The 21,628-nt window shown below is 41.3% G+C and overlaps 1 protein-coding gene and 1 long non-coding RNA gene across 2 annotated transcripts in view; one reads left to right on the forward strand and one right to left on the reverse strand.

Moving 5' to 3' along the window:
* The window catches only part of LOC142854866 (uncharacterized), a 226,639-nt gene that overhangs the window by 2,343 nt on the left and 202,668 nt on the right, over positions 1 to 21,628 (forward strand). The gene's annotated exons all lie outside the window — the stretch shown is intronic.
* On the reverse strand, positions 5,551 to 21,619 carry LOC142853818 (all-trans-retinol dehydrogenase [NAD(+)] ADH4). Its single transcript, XM_075978988.1, has 9 exons — positions 21,559 to 21,619; positions 19,159 to 19,260; positions 17,771 to 17,909; positions 16,357 to 16,444; positions 14,387 to 14,618; positions 12,426 to 12,686; positions 9,517 to 9,646; positions 8,267 to 8,405; positions 5,551 to 6,057 (listed from the first exon to the last, which is right to left on the reverse strand). The coding sequence occupies exons 1-9, from the start codon at positions 21,574 to 21,576 to the stop codon at positions 6,033 to 6,035; spliced, it is 1,134 nt and encodes a 377-aa protein (XP_075835103.1). The 5' UTR covers positions 21,577 to 21,619; the 3' UTR covers positions 5,551 to 6,032.

Raw genomic sequence — 21,628 nt, forward strand, 5'->3', positions numbered from 1 at the left:
TTCCACCTAAAAGCTGAACAAGTTGAGGAATTATCAATTCTTAGGGAAGTGAAGTCACACTGCTGCCCCCAGATTAGAGACAGAAATGCAGAGAATCACGATTTATCAGACTAGAATCCCATCCCTTCAAGCAGCAGCACGGGTGTAAGAACCTGAAGTGTGTTTGGCATATTGTCGGAGGTTTCTTGTGCTTTGGTCCGGCACTCGTAAACTCCAGGGAGGATGCAGTTGTGTGGAGTGGAGGGGGTCTTCTCATACTTGTAAATTTTACCTCCTTGACTTCTCAGCGAAGGTGAGAGAATTTCCTCCTGTCCACACTAGAGGGAGTAGAAATGTCTGTTCTTGAGGTTTGCCCTCAAAATTTATTTTACCAGGTTCTTAATTCAGCATGGGTTTTGCCTTTGCCCAGCCAGTGAGGGAGAATGGAGAGGAGTCAACTTCAGCTCCCTCTAGCTCTAGCTACCCTGTAATAAAGGGGTGAGAATTAAAAAGAAAAAAAAAAGAAAAGAAAAGGTGCAACTGTGAATGACTTTCTAGGGCCACCTAAAGACTCAGATAAAGAATTAAAAACTGGGTTTTCTTCTCTTCTGTTCCTTATAATTACTAGCATTGCACTCACTGTAGTTCATTTTACCCAGTAAATTATATCTGCCTTTTCATAACAAAATTAGAAGGCACACAAAAGAGTAAGACACAGTTTGAACAAACAGAACAAGCATCAGAAGCAGACCTGGAAGATGGCAGATGTGCTGGAATGATCAGATCGTGTATTTATCTTTTCTTTACTTTTTTCTTTCATTGAAAATAGTTTTCCTATTAAAATATATTCTGAATATCTGAGATCCTTCCCACCCCTACCTGCTGTCTGAATCAATACCCTTTCTGTCTCTTCTTAGAAAGCAAGCAGTCATCTAAAGATAAAATAAAACGAAAACTGGACTAGGAAAAAATAAACAGAAGAAAAAGAAGCAAAGGAAAATCACTAGAAACACAACTCCAGAGAGCACAAATGTTCATATACACAGGAATCCCATAAAAACCAGAAGCCAAAATATATACACAAAGGATCTGTAAAGTTAAAATATAAATTCTGACAAAATGTGAGACAAAGAACCTTCAAAGAAGCCAATGAATTCATTTCGTGTTTGCCATCTACTGGACGCAGGGCCTGCCCTTAAGAGTGGTTTGTGTCCCCAATGACACTCTGTTGGAGAACACTAATTTTTCATTTGTGAGTGGTTATAAATTGGGGATAGCTTCTGTGTTAGGGTTGGGGGCTTGGGTCTCCTTCCCCTCTTATGGCTGGAACCCCATAGGTTCAGACCTGCGTGGGTCCTGTGCATACTGTCTCAGTCTCTGTGGGCTCACATGGGCTTCAATCCGGTGTTTAGAGGGCCTTGTTTCTTTTGTGTCCTCCATCCTGTATGGCACTTACAATCTTTTTACTTCTTCTGCGGGGCTCCTTGAGCCCCAAGGGAGGATTCTGATGGAGACATCCCATTTAGGAGTGTTTTAGGTCTCTCACTCTCTGTACATTGCCTAGCTGTGGGTCTCTGTGTTTGTTTCCATCTACGGCAGGAGGAATCGTCTCCGATGATGGCTGAGCAAGGCTCTCTCATTTATGAACATAGCAGAATGTTAGCAGTCACTGTATGGCAAACTTCCTTTAGCAGAACGGTTTTCCCCTGGGTCCCTGGCCTATCTGGTCTCAAACTCTTGGCCACTTGAGCAGTGTTGGTGATGGATTTCATCTCATGGAGTGGCCTAAATGCATTCAGGTGTTGGTTAGTTACTCCCATAGCCTTTGAACCACCATTGTACTAGTGCATCTATCTTGTAGGCAGCTCATCATTGTAGAAGAGTTGGTGGTGGGTTGGAGTTTACTTTTTTCCTTTGGTAGCATGCCGAGTACCTTCCAGTACTGGGGACACTTGTCGTTAGGGGTGACAGCCCTAGGTAGGCATTTGCTTGGCTTCTCCATGTGAGTTGTGTAGGTGTCGTCTCTGGCAATGGGGCCTTATTGTTGGTTTGTGGAGGTCAACCAGTAGCCTTGGCAATAGCCTGGTTATTTTGGGGTGGTGTGTTTTTAAGAGTGATTTCTTTATTATATTTGAGTGTTCATGCAAGTTTGTATCCTCAAAATTTTTATCTTCAAAATGTCTTCTCTAGCTTTTTATTTTGGAATGTTTCACAATTTGAAAAAGAAGAGAATGGGCAGCTCTACCTCTGTCGCTTCGGTGTACCAAGGGATGCTTTAGCACCTCACCTCTAAAGAACAAGAACATTCCATGTTTCCCCATCCATTCTTAAGAAAGTGTTTACCTTGACTGGGCTTGATAATACATGTCTTAATTGTAGCACCAGGGAGGCAGAGGCAAGTGGGCCTCTGTGGGTTCTAGATCAGCCTGGTCTACGTTTTGAGACAGAATCTCTCAAATAAAGCAGAACAAACCAAAGCCAACCAAACATCAATCTTCACCAAACCAAACCAAACCAAACAACAAATGTTTAGCTTACGGAGATATCCTCATAAGTCATTTGGAAAAGCAGTGTGTGTGTTCCTGTAACAGATTTCCTCAGTGGACAATAAAGTCTGCCTTGCCCACTCCACGGGTGAGTGTCTGGAAGCTGCTCGGTGAGACACTCAGGTTAGGAATCTAGCTCTAACTTCAGGGACCTTATAGCGGGAAGTGTTTGAGGGTCACATTAGATAATACAGAGGAAGGGACCCTTTAAAATACAATTTCTGTTGGTGTCAATAGAAATTGCTTTTCTTCCTGACTAGTTTCTCAGTGAAAAAGGCATCTAGGAGATGGAAATTTCAAGGGAACACCAGAGGGTGCTGTGGTAGCATTTTGAAAACTAAGGTGCCAGAGGCATAGTGGTTATATTAAAACCCTTTGCCCTTCTCCGACAAATGTATAGTAGTGCTGTGATCAGATTGCCTTTTAAACTCAAACGCTGCATACTATTATAGGAGTGCATGAATATTGTCAATAATGTTAGACACACAAAACAGCTTTTGCAAGTAAATGTGTGCCTTGTTATGTTGGGAAAACACATTTTGATATGCAGATTTACTATCCCAAAGAAGGTATATGTGCCTTAAAACTTTAATCCTTCGACTGGAACATTGGCAAATAAAGAGCAGGGCAGTTATTTACAGCAGCAGAAAGTACATTGCCCAGAAAACCGGTCATTACTATAATACTTTTTGTTTTTTCCCTTTGGAGGGAATCAAGACCTAGTGTGTTTCAGTGGCCTGGCAGTCTGGACATGTTGAAGTGTGTGTTGCATCTAGCTTTTCAGGAGGCGGCACTCATTAGTGAAAGAGTGCTTGTGGAGAAAGGAGCCAGCTGTCAGAATGTAGACTTTCATGTGTTCTATGCATTGCAAACCGCATTACTTGTATGTGAAGTTTTCTTAAATAAGATCTCAATCTGTAGCCAAGGTTGGCCTTGATTAAAGAAAAGAGGAATATAGAAAATGTTTTTGAAAAATTTCACTCAAAACAGGAAGTCTGCCTCCAGATAGTGTCTTCTCTATATAGAAAATACCTTCTATATATAAAGATAACATGGTCTCCTATACAAGACCGGCACAATGACAACACAAGTTGAGATTGCAACGTGGACTGGAGAAGTCTCACAAGACACACCCCTAGATGAAGACCTACAGGCAATTAATGGCTACTGAGAGAAGAACCTAGGTCTCCTCTAGGAAGAAATCCCCAATAGGTTTTCCAATCCCTGTTGATTAGTCCTGAACACATAGAGAATATGAGTGATACTAAATGGATCAGCAGATTCTAATTGTATATACCTGTGTGTGTGTGTGTGTGTGTGTGTGTGTGTGTGTGTGTAACAACTGAAGACGAGGTCAGGAATTTGAGAGGGAGTAGGGGAAGGGATGGGAGAGGAGCTGGAGAGAAGATAGATAGAAATGATGTAAATACAGCACTTATATATGAATTCTCAAAATAAAGCCCCCAAACAACAACAACCAAAAAGAGTGAATATAGATTATTTGGATGCACATGAAAACAAACTTGTTACCAAATGTGCTTTCTGTCTATATATTTAAAGATTGTTCTGCTTTAAAGGAGGTTGCAAGATTTGAGATTTGAGAAATAGTAGTAGCAACATTTGTTGAGGTTTCTGTAAAGTCACTGAGTGCCCAAGGTAATGGAAAATGAGGCATTTTGTGGTGGACAGGTCTTAAACGGAGGTGGGTATGAAGCAATCTAGGTATCAAGGAAATAAAGGAGAGGAGAGGAGGTTGAAAGAGGAGACAAAGCATGCTGGGATAGCATGAGAGGCTAACACCTGGGAAGTGTGTCTTAGCCCCGCAACACTGGCAAAGGAAACATGCCCAGAACAACTTTTCTATTTCTAAAAACAATCTTAAAGAAGCAGGGACAGGGACACAGGCCTGGTATCAGCACTTGGCCACAGGGAGGAAGATAGCTTATTCATTTGAGACCAGCTTGATCTGTGTCATGGTTTTGAGACAACCAGCCAGGAATATGAGCCTCTGCTTTAAGATATCATTGCCTCCCTCTCCCCAGTCAAGGTTTCAGAGACGTTTTTCTCTCAGAACTCAAAACAGGTGTGATGGTTGAATAAGACTGGTCCCCATAGTCTCATGTTTGGGAATGAAACTGAGAAAGATTAGGAGGTGTGAAGACCTTGTTGGAGGAGGTGTGTCCCTGGAGATGGGCTTTGAGATTAGACCTAGTCTCTCTCTGCCTCTGCTTCTCAGGTGTTGTGATTAGGGTCATGATTTACTTATTTTTATTTTCTGTGTTTGAGTGTTTTGCCTGCATGTAGGTAAGGCCTGTCTGGTTGGTGCCCACAGAGGTCAGAAGAGGGCATTGGATGTCCTGGTACTGAGTCACACAGTTGTCAGCTGCCATGTGGTTGCTAGGAATTAAGCACAGGGCCTCTGGAAGAGCCAATGCTCTTAATGACTTAGCAATTTCTCCAGACCTATCTCCTTTATTATAAGTACATTGGTACATTGTTCTTTGCTCCTTTTTTCCTCTTTGTTTTTGGAAATAGGAGTATCTCTGTGTAGCCCTGGCTGTCCTGGAACTAGCTTTGTAGAACAGGCTGGCCTCAAATTCAGAGGTTCCCTGCCTCTATCTTCTGAGAGCTGGGATTAAAGGTGTGCACCACCACTGCCCTGTTTGTTCTTTATTACTTTCAGTTGACTTTAGGAAAGAGCATCAGCTTGTGCCAGTTACTGTTTCTTGTCCAGCAAATCACAAAATATAATGTATTATAATTACCAGGCAAAAGGACAGTACTTTATATAGAGAAAGTAAGAGTATAGATGTATTTTTTCTTTTAAACATTTTCTTTTATGTAGATTTTGATATCCCATTACTTACGATTGTAGTGAATGATTATAAAATGGGTCTAAGAGTTTGAAATGAAACACATTAAAAAAGAAATTAGTATCTGTTAAGATTAGCCTATAGTTTATTAGAACACAGAAATAAGATAATAATATTTTATATATATACACGTGTGTGTATTATGTTTTTTTGCAGTACAAAATTCTCTTTATTGTGGAAAGCTGTCGACATAGAAGAAAGTGAAGAGTAAGAAATTCCGTGTGTTCATCCCCCAGCTTCAGAAGTTACAGATATATAGCCAGACCTATTTATTTATTTTTTCATTTTCAACTCCCACTTCTGAAAAATAGTTTTAAACAATTCCTAAACATATGATTGTATTTATACATATGTCAGATATCTTTTCATTCCTTCATCCACTTATGTTTTCACACGTGCTAAGCCAGCAATGTGCCCGTGAGCCACAGACCCACCATCGGTTATTTCATATAGGAAACCTGAATATATCTTACAGGCACACTTGGCCTATCATTTATAGTTAACTTATGTTGAGGTACGAAGTGCAGACTTGTGCTCCAACTCCTAGCTGACTTTGGCTTCATCGTGTGAAGTAGCAAGCCAACCAGACAGGCTCAGGTCCAATCAGATAACATTCCAGATTGCTTCTCTATCTTCAAAAGGTCAGGATTATTCGGATGCTGATAATAATAACAATAAAGCAATAAATACCATTTATATCAACATTTATCCAAAGTACACAAGGTTGTTTTTCTTTTCACTTCAGAGTTTGAGCTTTAGAGAAACATGCGCTACTAACATATCCTATTTATGTGCAACAGTGGGCTCATGCTGACACTGAAGGCGTGTGCACAGGGTGCTCTGGTCAGATCCCCCCTTCTGTCCCACTCCTCCCTGCTAGACGCCACACCGTTAAGAATCATTTCTTCTCTTTTGTCTCCTTCCTCCACTCAAGGCGTTGATAATATTTGTGACAGTGCTGACAGACGGGGGGACAGTGGAATTTTGACCTGACAGAGGGAGGCCCTTGCTGCTGGTGGTGCTGTTGGGAATTAAGGCACACCAGCTGGGGAATGAGGCGTTAGCATTGAGAAGACGCCACTCCTGGCAAAGTAGGACATCAGAGGAGAGAGAGGTTGATGCGCTTGCTGGCTGCTCTCTGAAAACTCTGATGGCACTCCCGAGTCACCCCATGTGTGTAAACAAGGACAGAAACCCCGTCACAGACCCCACAGCGGCAGCTGAAGAATGTTGCCTATGCAGGTGCTGTGCCTAAATATGTCCTTTACCCAGAAAACGGAAGTTATGTGTACGGTGTGCTTTCCCTTCCCTCCTTTTCGTCTTTGGAGTTAGGAAGACAGGAGGACTTCCCCTCTCATAGGATTCCTGTGCCCTTGTGGTGAAGGCCACTTGTCCATTGGGAGACAGACAGGCAATTCCCTCAGGACCAGTGAGGGAGTATGAAAGTCACCTTAGGAAGACCTACACCCAAGCTTCTGCTCATCCTCTAATTGCTTAGGAATTCCTTGTGGAATATGGGAGGTTCGTCCCTCTGCTAACAATGCAGCATGACATTTCCACTTGGCTACTACCACTTAGCATTTCTTGTGGATGCATTCTGTGACTGAGAACTTCAGGAGAAAGGGGTTGCAGTAGAGGAGCTATGAACCCCAGGTTCTCAGGCCTCCCAACCCAACTCCTGACTTGAGAAATCCTGTAGGCACGTTCAGATTTACAAGGGACTTATCTACTAGGTTTACATAATGTAGCTTTAAAAATAATCATTTTTTTTCTCTTTTCTGAACTTTTTGATATGATGTGCCTGACATGTTTGCCAATTGGGACAGTAAATGTCAGTGGGATATTTTCTCCTGTTTCTTCTCCATGAAATAACCTGGGTCCTTACCCCATGGACCCCTTTTCTCTTCCTACAATGCTTATTCTCCGCTTCCAACTCCCATCACTTTCACTTTAGTTTAGGGCCCAACACGTTAGTTATCCCGCCTCTTCTTTGCCATGTCTCTTAAGTTCTTTGCCCTATTTCTCTTCTAATTATAGGCTGTAAATTAACTAAAATAATTAATCCCACTATTGCCCAGTCCCCAGCCTCTGGGAATCCCTCATTTGGAGCATTGCTATAAATGAATATTTAGGAACCAATGCTGAGACACAGTCCATCTAAAGTTGTCAGGCAAAGTGATCTTACAGGAGCCCCAGGACAAGCCAAGGCAGAGAGAGCTCAAGTTCTATACATACCTGATACTTTCCTCTCTCTGCTCACATCTCAGTGGTTGCACAGGGCTCTCTGACCATGAAGGCCCTTTGTTAAATCACAGAAAACAATTCTAGACTTAGGCACACTGGGCCAGAGGAAACGATGTTCTATGATAGAAATCTCTCCTTCTAGGGAACAACTGGCTTGAGCTAACTGTTGTTTGTGAAAGGGAAAACATGTACCCGATTATGCCACTACTGTATACCACATAGCATATAACACCGTGTATTGTAGGAAATGGAAGCCTTTCTTTTCCCCAAATGGCTGTTATTTGATCTGGTGATTTTGATGTAGAGTCAGAAGAGACATCCGGTTAGTTGTTGGTTTCAATAAAAACCATAAAGTTTGGGGTTGGAAGATGGTTCCCTGGGTAGGAGCATTTGATGATCTTGCAGAGGAGCCAGGTTCAGTTCCCAGCATCCACATCAGGTGGCTCACAAATGCCTGTAATTCTAGTTCCAGGGGATCTGACATCCTATCTTGACCTCCTCAAGCACCTACATGCACATGGTGCGTGCACACACATACTCACATGTACGCATAAAATAAAAAGTCATAAATAAAAAAATTATAAAGGATTTCTAAACCACTCAGTCACAGACTTGGCTGTTTACCTTTTTCCTTGGTTCATCAGGCCGATTGCCTCATTGATTTTGTCGAAAGGTAGGTTATGGGTCACGAGTATGTCCAGATCGAACTGCTTATTCATGTAGGCAGTAACCAGGTGTGGCACAGAATCCACACTTTTCCAACCTGCAATTTAGCCACAGTGTCACATAAAGAAAGGCTTGTCATCTGACGTACTGAAATAGTTTTAATTTTTCTCATTTAAAGACATCTTTCTGGAATTCATACATGTACAAAATCTACTTTGTTAATAGATCCCCGAGCTTTCTCTCTTGTCACCTGTCCCACCTCCTGCTGGTCCCCTTCTAGTTGAATGTCCTTTTGTTTATTTAAATCTAGATAAGTGTGCTTGTTGAAGAGGTGAGATTTCTAGGTCAGATTTGGGTTGCTTTAAATACAATAAGCTTGAACTTTGCTCCACCTTTAATTTTATGGATTTATTATATTTAAAAAATTTTCTGCCGGGCGGTGTCAGCACACGCCTTTAATCCCAGCACTCGGGAGGCAGAGGCAGGCGAATCTCTGTGAGTTCGAGGCCAGCCTGGTTTACAAGAGCTAGTTCCAGGACAGGAACCAAAAGCTACGGAGAAACCCTGTCTCGAAAATAAAAAAAAATTTTTTTCTTTGCCAGGAAGTAGTGGCACACATCTTTAATCCCAGCACATGGGAGGCAGAGGTAGGCAGATCTCTGAGTCTGGTCTGCAGAGTGAGTTCCAGGACAGTCAGGCTACAAAGAGAAACCCTGTCTTGAAAAACCAAAATAAGTAAGTAAATAAATAATAAGGTTTTTCTTCATAAGAAAAAAACCAAGATTATTATCCACTCTAGCTAAGAATTACCTTAATTAGACCAAAATTTCCCTTTTGTTTCTTTCAATCGATTGTCTCATTTCAACCAATTTTTCCATTTTCTTTTGAGATAGGTTCTTGTTGTGCAGCTCAGGTAGGCCTTCAACTCAGCATATGAAGGCTTGCCTCAGACAAGATCCATCTGTGTTATTCTCTTGAACACTGGGATTCCTGGCTTGTACCGCTAAGCCCACCAGTTACTTAAGCTGAATTTCAATTTGCAAGTTGTAGTCATATTTCTATGCAAACCTCATTTACTTTTTAAATGCTGGAGTAGTTTTTATATACACTCAGAGTTTATACCAATGATTGTTCTTTTCAAAATTCAATAATCTTTCATAATTTTATATAATAGTGAGAAAAATAAAAAACTTTGAAAAAAAACTGACCACCAAAGAATGTTCCTTTGATAGACCGGCCCATTATCATGTCCACAGTGGGTATACTCATCTCGTCAACCTTTGCTCCAACCACAGTACACGATCCCCAGCCAAATGTCGTGCAGTCCACTGCTGCTTTCTGCAATGTCAAACAAAAGATTACCTGGGCAAGTAGAGGACTAGACATGAACTCTAGTGTGCCTATATACAGTACTCCAGGAAATTTTGTACGATGTCAGTAACCTAAGAGGCTATGCTAAGGAGGTCATCACCTCATCTGATTGACCCTTGAGGCTCTGCTCTAGTGTTCTGTAATGTGAAACCTACAAAAACAGTTCTTCCTTGTTTTGTTTGTAGTTCAAGACAGGATTTCTCTGTGGAGTCCTCATTGTCCTGAAACTTGCTCTGTGGACCAGATTGGTGTCAAACTTAGAGATCCACCTGCCTCTGTCTCCCCAGTGCTGGGATTAAAAGCATGTGCTATCACAACTGGCTTAAAAAATAATCTTAACAATCAAAAAGATATCAAAAGGAAATGGGACATGTTTTACCTTGCATGAATACCATTGTTTGGCTGAGCCTGCAAAGTATAACATGCATACTGAGGAACATGAACATGGAATTAAGAAGAATCTGTAGAGCATAAACTTTAACTAGTAATGGTTTGGCAATCTAACACAAACATTTACTAAAATATAAGACGTTCCTGGGGTCCGGGATCAAAATATTGAAAAGTATGAAGAGAGAGCTAGTGAGTGACCCAATAGAGCCTGAGAAATGAGGCACACATTGAATACTCAGATTTAAAAGTAGAATAAATGGGGAGAAATGCTGTTTAAAATTGAGCAAAACAATGCTAGAAAATAATACTTTGTTTCCCTGCATTTTTTAGCCTGCAGTTAGGATGTATCCTGCCTGTAAGGTCTGTCTTTTGTTGAGATTGTGAACTTCCTTGGTTTCTGCGTCTCCACATGGAAGAGCAGCCCAAGAGATGGAGATATACGCTAACCATTGACTGAGACAGAGAACATTGTAAATCTGGGGTTCATGTAGAAATGCTAAGAACTGAAAATACAAGTTTCAGTGTGGAAGCCATTCCATGTAGAAAGCCACAAGGCAAACAGATAAACATTTTAGATCTTCTGAGTCTCAGAGAGAAGACACGTGCAAATTTTGTTCACATCCTTTGTGGCCAACTTGATTTTGAACTTTTGAGGTGATACTTTTCAAAAATCTTTGCTGGCTTCACATTGCTGAACACTGCATTGGCTCCTGCCTCCAGGTTCTTGCCCTGTGTGAGTGTCTGTCCGGGCTTCATTCAATGATGGACTACGATGTAGAAGTGTTGTCCAAAAAGGCTCTTTCCTCCCCATGGTGTTTCGTCATGGTGTTTCATCACAGCAGTAGAAACCCTAAATAGGACGAAGTCTAATGCTAGCTAGCTATCATAATGAAAAACTGTGGCCGCTAAGCTGCCTTTCACTGTAAAAACTGAGCTGTGGGATGTGCAGAATGGACATGGAGCTCAGCAGACTGCAGGGTGGGAAGCCCAGAATACAGAGCACAGCACAGATAAGCCTTGAATGTGTACTGTCCTCAGTAGCTGTCAATGTGTGCCAGCTTTTACCACCTGCTAGAGCCTGTCAGGACGGAATTGCTTTCTTCCTGGCTCTGTTCTGTTCCAGAGAATGCACTGGTCATGTAAGACCCAGGGAAGGAAACAGCACCAAGTGCCTCTTTACAGCTTTTACCCCTTTTAGCCACATGGAAGAGCAGGGTTAGTAACAGGGTGCATGACCATGTCACTCACACGGGAAACATCGCAGCTGCTTCTCACCCACAATAGTGAAACAAGAAGAAAAAAGTAAGATGATAAATTCTTTGGTCATTTTGTCCACAAACAAGCAAAAATAAAATCGGTATCTTAAGAAAGTACAGCCGGGTGATGGTGACACATGCCTTTAATCCCAGCACTTGAGAGGCAGGCGGATCTCTGTGGGTTTGAGGCCAGCCTGGTCTACAAAGTGAGTTCCAGGATAGCCAGGGCAACACAGAGAAACCTTGTCTTGAAACACAAAACAAAAACCAAAACAAAACAAAAAAAGAAAATGCAAACGATGTGATTATTTACTGAAGAACAAATCTGGGCACCCCTAGTTGAAAACTATAGAGATGATCTGTCTGCGATGGGTGGTCCATCCCCTTTTTTATTGGACATGATGGAGGCGGGGAAGTTCCCTAGCTACGTAAAAATAAGGAATCCCCAGGTTACCTGTGAGAACTAATTGGAGCCATTGTGGAAAACAAAATTTGAAACTATTGTTTTCTTCCTAAGAAGAGATCTCAAAAGAGCAAACGTGTAAGCAAGTGGCATGGCTGTTGTCTTGGAGCTCACAGACCATACTGGCATTTGGGAAGTGCTGTGACTGAGACTTGTTCTGACCATGACCTTGAAGGACTCATGAGTTGGTCTTCTGTGTGGCCATGTTGATAACTGGTGGGATCTTTAATAGGCCTAGTGGACAGACGTACTCCCACCGTAATCCCACTCATGTGGGGTGATGCAGAGAGGAGAGTCTTACCCGAGTTGGCCCTGTGCTGTTTAGATTTTTTTCAGCTTCCAAATGTAAGCAAAAGAAACCTTTTCTCTTGGTAAGCATCAAAAGCCCAGGCAGTTCATTATAGAACAAAAACAGACTGACGCAGAGGCCGCAGCAATGAGCTTTGATGGACAGTGTGGCTGTCGATGATTTGTGGCTCACAGCTCTTTTCTTTCTGGCTTTTGAAAATATTAATATTAAGGACATCTACTGCTAGAAACATGGCTCGCTAGAAACATTTCCCTTATTAGCTGGTAATTAAAGAACATTTTAGAAGTGAGATGCAAGGACTGAGGACAGGGAGAGAAATCCACATACCAAGGTCTGAGCTGTTCCCGCACAGTCCAGGGAGAAATCCACACCTCCGTTGGTCAGTTCAGTGATGACATCCTGGACGGGTTTATCTAGGTCTTTGGGGTTAAGGCAGTCAGTGGCTCCCAGGGCCTTGGCTCTGGGAAACTTCTCACTGTTGATGTCAACAGCTATGATCCTGGAGGCGCCTGCTGCTTTACACCCGATTACAGCAGAAAGGCCTACGCAGCCCAGGCCAAAGACGGCACAGGTGGAACCAGGGGTGACCTGCAGGCGGGAGAATACAGAGTGGCTGAAAGCAGAGTGGCTGAAAGCCGATGCTCTCTCTCAGCTTTGTCTCTCACAGGGGAGGGAGCGATGACATTAAAAAATGCCTGTTATAAAGCTACGATGTATCCAGTGGTGAAAACCTGCCAGTGTGAAGGCAGATGCATTCCTACCAAAAGTTGTAAACTTATTTAAGGGCCATTAACGTATCAGTTCATAAGGAGCAAACCCAAGTGGAAAGAATTCTTATTCCACATTGCCCTTCAGTGATGTTAGGAACCCATTAAAAAGCGCACACATTCCGAAGGTGTTGTCTTCCCATTGAAGCTGGGTCAGAGGTGAATTGGCATCTGTGGTTCTAATGGACCTTATTTTGCTGCACAGTTGTTTTTGAATAACCATTAGTATTTCTACAAGTGTTAGTGGATACACTTGATTATTGCAACTTGTCACTTCTTTTAGGTGGGATGAAGTCTGACTATCTTTGCATGGAACTGAATGATGATCCTTTGCTTGTTGGAGACACTCTTAGGCTACAGTGGCCTTGAACGTTCATTGAGACAATCTTGCGTAGGCCTCTGCAGTGCTGTATAGTTCAGGCATGAGATACCATACTTGGTAAATTTTTGATGACCCCTGTTTACTTTTTAGTTTCATTTCTACGATTTCTCACTACAGCCATATATGGTGGCACTCTTCTCTCCTTGTGACTTAGTATCTTCCTCCTGAGTCCAGCCAGTGTACTTTCCATTCCGTTTCCTTAAATTAAAATAAAACCTATCCATCTAGGCCTGGCTTAAACAGCATCCTCTCCATGAAACTGTTCTTGATTCTTCAGTCAGAAATCGGTACTGTTTTGCTTTTCTTATACCATTCACAGTGATTTACAACCCACCTCTCTCTTTCTTAGTTTGGTTTTGAAATAGGGTATCATTGAGCTGGTGGCCCAATGAAAAATCCGACTCCATGGATAGTATAGACGCACTTGTATCTAATGGATCTAGTGGAGTCAGCAGGGAGAGGGGGGCTTCTTTGCCCCAGTGCTTCAGGGATGTCTGAGGTATCCACCTAAGAAAACTTTTTTTTTTTTAAAAACTATCTTTCTCTTTGTTTGTATCCTAGTCAGCCTTGCAAGAGTGTCCAAATTCTAATAGGATCCCAGGAACACATCTTGCAAGAACAGACTCTCTTGAAACCGCGAAGGGATGGGGGATGGGTAAATTCTTACTGATTGAGGGAGAATAATTTACAGAACCAGGGGAAAGCTGGGTGACTAAATGGAGATAGGTGGGGTTTCTGCAGTTGTTGTCCATGGGTGAGCATCATACTTAGAGGTCATGTTTAAGTGAGCTGTATTTAAATCAGGGCACATCTATATGAAGCTTAATATGCAATATAACAATATGCTCACAACTGTTGATATGATTATTTAGAGACATATAATAGCCCGCATAAAATCACAGAGGCTGAACTGGATGGAGATGTAGCTCATTGGTACGGCATTTTCCTAGCAGGTTCAGGGCCTTGGGTTCAATCCCCAGTATGTGGAAAAAGAAAGTCACAGGGGCAGTAAATGATACAGCTAATTTATAGTAGCAATAAGCAATGTGGCCAGATTGTGAGGACAATTCCATCTCCTACATATGACATTGTCTCCCAGTAACCTCTGTTTGCAGACTACATGGCATTTAATGCTGTACCTTGGCAGTGTTGATGGCAGCCCCGTAGCCAGATGAGAACCCACATCCAATCAGACAAACTCTCTCCAGGTTTGCCTCATCATCGACTCTAGCAAGATTGGCTTCTGAAACCACAGTGTACTGAGAGAATGAACTGACTCCCATGAAATGGTAAATTGGCTTCCCTTTGCAGGTGAATCTGCTAGTTCTGTCTTCCATGAGCTCTTGATCAATATTGGGGCACTTAAAGTTCCTAGAAAAAGAAAAGGACTCGGTGAAGAAGATATATTGTATATCATATGTTTGTCATGAATGTTTTATGGGATTCAGTGGAAAAGTTGGGAAAATAATGTGGTGTTTTTCATATCCATACATACTATTTTTGAACTATTTTAGTGTGAATGCCAACAAACTTCTGTTGAATGTTTTCTGTTTGTCAGGAGCTCTTTTAAGGGCTCTATTGACAAGTCATATTTTTTTTCTGACAGAAAGTTCAAGTAAAACTAAAACTAGACTAGTAAAATGCCCCTCCATGCATTCCAGTGACCTCCAGCTTAGCTAGCTTCAAGTCCTGACCAGTCCGTCACGTTTCACCTGCCACCCCCTCCACAGTGCGCACCTCGTCTCCCACATCACACGGTTTCATCTGTATCGAGACACCCCAGCACATTGGCGAACTGTATTTTATTAAGGTGTCTTTTTAATTACCCCCATATTGTAATTTCCTTGTGGAAAACTGGAGTCTTCAGTCCCATAGATTTTCCCTCCTTTTGAGTGTTGCTGGTCATTCTACTGCAAGCTGGCTTAACATGTCTCTCTGTCTCAGCATTGCCTTTTAAGTTAGAAGTTTTTATAGAAATGTCTGATTCAGAATTCACAGTTTTTGGGGGAATACTTCAAAGCTTACAATATGATCCACCTGGAGAGGTCATTGCATATTGTTGTTTCTCTTCTTATACCAGTAGAATTCTTGGCCATGGTCTAAATCCATCATTTTATTAAGAGTTTGCAAAAAAGTATACTTTTCATTCAACCTTGAAAACTGATGTTAGTATCTTCTTGTATGTAGAGAAACAGAGGCATGGGTATGAGTCATATGGTTTTATTTTTGTAAAATATTTGCTTATTGTGTGTATATGTGTGCATGAGTGTATGTGTAGCAAATGTGTGCAGGTGCCTCAGAGGCCAGGAGAGGGCACTGCATCTTCTGGAACTGCAGTTATAGGTGGCTGTGAGCCACTATGCAGATGCTGGTAACTGAGTCCTCTGCAATACTAGTGACCACTTTTAACTGCTGAGCTATCCCTCCAGCCCAGGCTTTAACTTCCTAAATAACATGCTTCAATCAGCATTCAGGACAAATAAATCTTTCTGTGGTCTCAATAAAATCAGTCCGAGGTGAGTAAGATTCACAACTGTTGAGTCACAGTGTCTGTGGAAAAACCCGGGTTCAGACCTGAAGCTGTATGGGCCTGGAGTAAGCTGATGTGCTCCTACATATTCACGCTCACTCCCCTAGAAGTAGATCCAATTTGAACTTCGAATTTATTGTTCCAGTGATGTGTTTATACTTTTGTTACATACACATGTAACCATAAATTCTGGTACTGTTTTTCTGTGATACAGAAAGTATGTCCTTTAGCATCTTGCTTCTTTCCCTTAACATGCGTGCAAAATTAGGCTAGTGTGTGTATTTTAAGTCTATCTGTTTTCATTATATGGTATTTCATTGTGCCACTGTCTAGCAGTAGATAAATCTGTTCTTTCACTGAAGGTCATTCTATGGTTTTTATTGTTCTTATAAGCCATGTGACTGAACATTTTAGTGTGTTTCTCTTCCTGTGTGTCTGGAACGATGTCTTCTAGTCACATAAAGAAGAATTAGTAAGTGTAAGGTTCTTACTCATCTTTCTACCTCCATGTATGTTTGGCCAGTGTGTCTGAGACATTTATGCCTACTTACACTCCTATTAACAGTGAAGGGGACTTACCGGAGTTTCCCGCAGAGGTTTGTAAGAGGGCTCAAACAGAACTTGCACTTTTTACACTGTGGTGCAAAGAATGGGATTACTTTGTCACCTAGAAAGAAAGGCCATAGTTAGAAGGTACATAAGGTGCAGCTGTAGTTTCTGAAGTGCAGCTAGGATGTGATTGGTGGCAGAGAACTTGCCTATTTATGTAAGGTCTCAGGCTTGATCCCCAGCCCTAAGAAAACTTGCTCTCAGATAAATCAGTGGCAAACACCACTTTTTTTTCATAGTATACATTTTATATTCAACAAGAATATACTATTTCAGTAAAATAGAACTTTGTGGGTTCTTTCAAGTACTGCACTTTTTTTTCTTTCTTAATCTGCTCAGCAGCCAAGTAACAACCTGTACTGGTGCTAACAGGTGCAGAGTTCTGGCTGGGCACCTGTTCCCTGACGTCTCTGGGTATGACTTTTGTTTGCTGCCTTTCCAAACATCCTGTGTGGAGTAGAGAGCATCCTTGTAGGACAGAGGAGGGAGGACATGGTAGGCTAGAAGTAGAGCATAGACTTTATATCACGGCCCATGTTGCATCCTTCTGATTTACCTTTAAATCCCATATCTTCTAGCTCCTCATCCAGTTCCTATTTGGTTCCATGATGACCAACATGATGGCAATTAACATGTGATCAGCAGTTAGTGTGTGGCAGCCAAATATCACTAATGTTGTTATTTTACTTCTCACAGCTATCATTTAGAAAAACTATCAGTCTAATCACACAGCCAGTAAATGACAGTCAGGACTAAAGGTGGACACTGGTCACACCTTCAAGGATGCAGGTTTGAGGGAGCAATCTGTTTCTGTGCTCATGCTTGGAATGGAAAATACTAATGTTTCCAAGTTTGGATGGAGGGATGATATGGCTCATCAACTCTCACATGGGAAATGACAAGTGTACACTGTTGTAAAATACGATGAGCCACTGGCTTGCTTTTTTTATGTTTTATCTTATGAACCTCCAAAGTGACACTTAAGCTAACATTGACATGTGTGTGATGCTTTCCCCTTAAGCCTTCTACAAGCTTTCCCTCTTTACATAACCACAAAGTAAATTCCCATTTCACATGCAGGAAGTATTTGTGAACTGCGGAAGCTTCAGTTTACACTATCCCTGTAACTTTGCTTTATAGGACAGTTTTTCTGTTTATGTGAATAAAGTGGCTGCATTTCCAGGATTTTATTAGGCTGTTCTGGTTTCAGATATTCTGCTTTTTTGTTATGCCATGACAGATTATTTGTGTAGGTGTTCCTTTGTGAAAGGTGAACTCTGTAAGCGGAGTCCAGACGGCACAAAAACACAGGCTGTTAGTTGTGAGGAGTCTTCCCAGGGAAGGCTGAGAACTTCTAGTCCACTGAAATCAGAAGGTGAAATACCTGGCTTGAAGTTGGTGACTCCTGGCCCAACGCTTTCTACAATTCCTGCACACTCATGGCCAAGGACGACCGGGAAGAGAGCTTTCTTCTTAGGATTGGTAGCATTGATGTCAGTAGGACACACACACATGGCCATTACCTACAAAGCAAGACCGACTAGAGTTGTCATTCTGTAGCTGTGTTCCTAGGCCCCATGGTGTCTTGGAGCATTATAGCAGTACTAGTATTCAGTAAAAGAATTATATTTTGAAAAAAGGGGATTTATACAATTACTAGGCTTATATTCTTTTCTTCTTGGAATCAAGTTTAGTTTTCTAATTTTCTTGTTGCTGGAATAAAGAAACAGCGTTGGTGATACTGTCTCTAGGAGAGGAAAAATCTCAGGGAAGAGGGATGAGAGAAAGCACACCAGGCAGTGGGGAGAACATAGGTCTACACCACTTGTTCTGCTGTGTGGAGACTGCCTGAAATGAAGTGGAGGTAATAAATCTCCTGTAGTAAAGAGAAACTATGTCCAAATCTCTCTCCAACTTGTCCCCGGGTGATTCTTCAGATTTGTGCATGAGGCTTCTTCATGCATCCTCACACACAAGCCTGTGATAGGTTGGTCCAGAGGGAAAATGGATAACTTCGGACTTGCTCTACTCCTCCCTACTGACCCAGCCCTAATCCCTCCTCTTGGCACCATGACCTCTGTGGTCCAGGGTGGCTCTCCAAGTTCTCAGCCTCCTTTGCTTTGGGCCTACTTCCCTCTCTCCCTTTTTAAAATATCACTTTCCTATAATTAGCGTTTGGAAAACAAAAAGAAAACCTAATTCTAATCCAAAGTTAAGTTACTTTGCTGATTCTTAGGGTTATTGTCAATATTAAAATAGTTGAATTAAATTTCAAGCTCACTGTACAAAAGCATTCTGTGGTAGTTTGAAAGACAATGATCCCCAAAGGGAGTGACACTATTAGGAAGGGTGTCTTTGTTGGAACAGGTGTGACTTTGTTGGAGGAAGTGTGTCACTGCAGAGGCAGGGTTTGAGGTCTCGTATATGCTCAAGCCACACCCAGTGTTTCAGACCACTTCCTGTTGCCTGTGAGTTAAGATGTAAGAACTCGCAGCTTCTTCTCTAGCACTGTGTCTGCTTGCATGCTGACTTGCTTCTTTGCCATGATGATAATGGACGGAACCTCTGAACTGTAAGCGAGCCATCACAATTAAATGTTTTCCTTTATAAGAGTTGCTATGGTTACGGTGTCTCTTCACAGTAATAGAAACTCTAAGACACATGATAATGCTTCGTTTTAAATTTGGATCTAAAAATATAGCTGGCCATAGGAGAAAGTCAGTGTTTAGTTCAGGGACGTGTATGTATTGCCCTGCTAAAGTCCCTGCTTACCTGAATTCGAACTTCATGAGCCCTAGGGGGAGATACTTCAACTTCTTCAATGCAAAGGGGACTGCCTGTTTCCCAGGCAATGGCTGCCTTGCATGTAATAACCTGCAAGAGAGAGGAGGGAGAGAGAAGATAGGTGAGAGGGAGAATTGTGGTGAGGGGAGGGAGGGAAAGATAGAATAAGGGAATTTTGTCCAAACAGGCCAGTGCCATGACTATATGAAGAAGGGGTTTGTGACTAGATGCATGTAATGAAGATAATACTTATATTATCTTCAGGAGATGATTTCTTAGCATAAGTTAATTTATATGCTATAGCCATTGTAATTTTTATCTTTTGAAGAAACAGATATATGAAGATTTACCCTAATACTATGCCTACATATTTATCTCTATAGCAAAGAAGATATATAATTATAAGGCTTAAAGTTTTGGTAGATGCTCAGTGCTCATTTGTAACCAGCTCTAAAATACCTGAGCCCGTCACTAGAATAGGTGTGATTTGCTGCTAGAGTGTTGTCATTGAACCAACAGGTATTCCTGTCATTCTAGAACTTTTAGAGAAGAAAATCCCACCCTAAATGCACTAACTTGTGATTAATTAAGGTCTCCAGATTGTAAGGAAAAAAAATCTGGGAAGTGGCTTACACAGTCAATTTATCAGTAGAATGTAAGTTAAATAAAAATTGTTCTCTTCCAGAAAGTGGGAAGTACACTTGAACACACTGGCAAAGGAGTCCTTTTTGATTTTCGAGACAGGGTTTCTTTGTAGGTTTTGGTGCCTGTCCTAGAACTAGCTCTTGTAGACCAGGCTCCAAAATATACAAAGAAACTCAAGAAATTTGATATCAAAAGAACAAGTAATCCATAAAAAATGGATTACAGACCTAAACAGAGAACTCTCAACAGACAAATCTCAAATGTCTGAAAGACACTTAAGGAAATGCTCAATATCCTTAGCCATCAGAGAAATGCAAATCAAAACACCTCTGAGATTCCATCTTACACCTGTAAGAATGGGCAAGATCAAAAACACTAATTAATGACAACTTATGCTGGAGAGGATGTGGGGTAAAGGGAGTGCAAACTGGTACAGCTCCTTTGGATATCAGTATAGCAATTTCTCAGAAAATTAGGAAACAACCTACCTTAACACCCAGCAATATTGCTGTTGGATATATACCCAAAGGATGCTCAATTGTACCACAAGGACATATGCTCAACTATGTTCATAGCAGCATTATTTGTAATAGCAAAAACCTGGAAACAACCTAGATGCCCCTCAACCAAAGAATGGATAAAGAAAATGAGGTACATTTACACAATGGAGTACTACACAGCAGTAAAAATAATGACATCTAGAAATTTGCAGGCAAATGAATGAATCTAGAAAACATCATATTGAGTGAGGTAACCCAGATCAAGAAAGACAAATATAATAGGTACTCACTCATAAATTGGTTTCTAGACATAAAGCAAAGAAAAACCAACTGACAATTCACAATCCCAGAGAACTTAGACAACAAAGAGGACCCTAAGAGAGACATACATGGATCTGCATGGGAAGGAGAAAAAGACAAGATCTCTTGAGGAAATTGGGAGTATGGAGGTCATGAGAGAGGGTAGAAGGGGAGGGGGAGGAAGGGAGGGAGGGGAGTGGAGAAAACTGTATAGCTCAGTAAAAAAAAAATTGTTCTTTCTAAGAATTGAGTTAAAGTACATGAAAAGAAGCAAAACACAGGAAGTTTTACAATTAATTCTTACATTAATTTTTTTAGTCTCAAATTACATTTTAAATTTCAAGTATAAGTAAAATTGGAAGGAAATTGAAAGAAAATCTATAATCTTTTGTCCTTATGATTGCCTGTACTGTTGGAATAATTTTTTTAACCATTTGAAACCTTCTCAATTGTTCTTTGCAATATTTAATTATGATTTAAATTGTTATTTCTTCTATTACAAGTGCAATATACATTCATTACAAGAAATTTCAAAATATAAGTAAGAAAAAAATCCACCTATACTTTTATTACTTTCTTTCTCCTTATGTTGTAAAGCCCTCGGGTGTCCTCACATGGGGTCATACACACAGCATTTAGTAATCTACCTTGTCCCATTCATTCCCATGCTATAAATACACACGCTGCATTGATGCTTAGAGCAGAGGTAACTTAATTTTCCTCTCATCCTCATTTAAATAATGTGTGAGTACCCAAGAAGACTTCAGCAAATCCAGAGTTGCTTTTTCTTAGAACCAATTTCTAGCTTCTGGACTGTTCCTCTCCCTTTAGTTGGCTTTAATTTGCTGTGCCTTGATTGTAACCTGGGGGGCAGCATCTTCAGCAAATGTGCAGAGACCCAACAGAAGCAGAAGCTAAATGTAGATACAGGTTGTTTACTTACTTTTCCCTTGGTGCCCATTTTCCTCGGGAAGCTTGCTTTGGAAGTGTCTTTGTGACTGGTCTTTCACCTC

This window comes from Microtus pennsylvanicus, chromosome 7, assembly GCF_037038515.1.
Source record: "Microtus pennsylvanicus isolate mMicPen1 chromosome 7, mMicPen1.hap1, whole genome shotgun sequence".
Lineage (NCBI taxonomy): Eukaryota > Metazoa > Chordata > Mammalia > Rodentia > Cricetidae > Microtus > Microtus pennsylvanicus.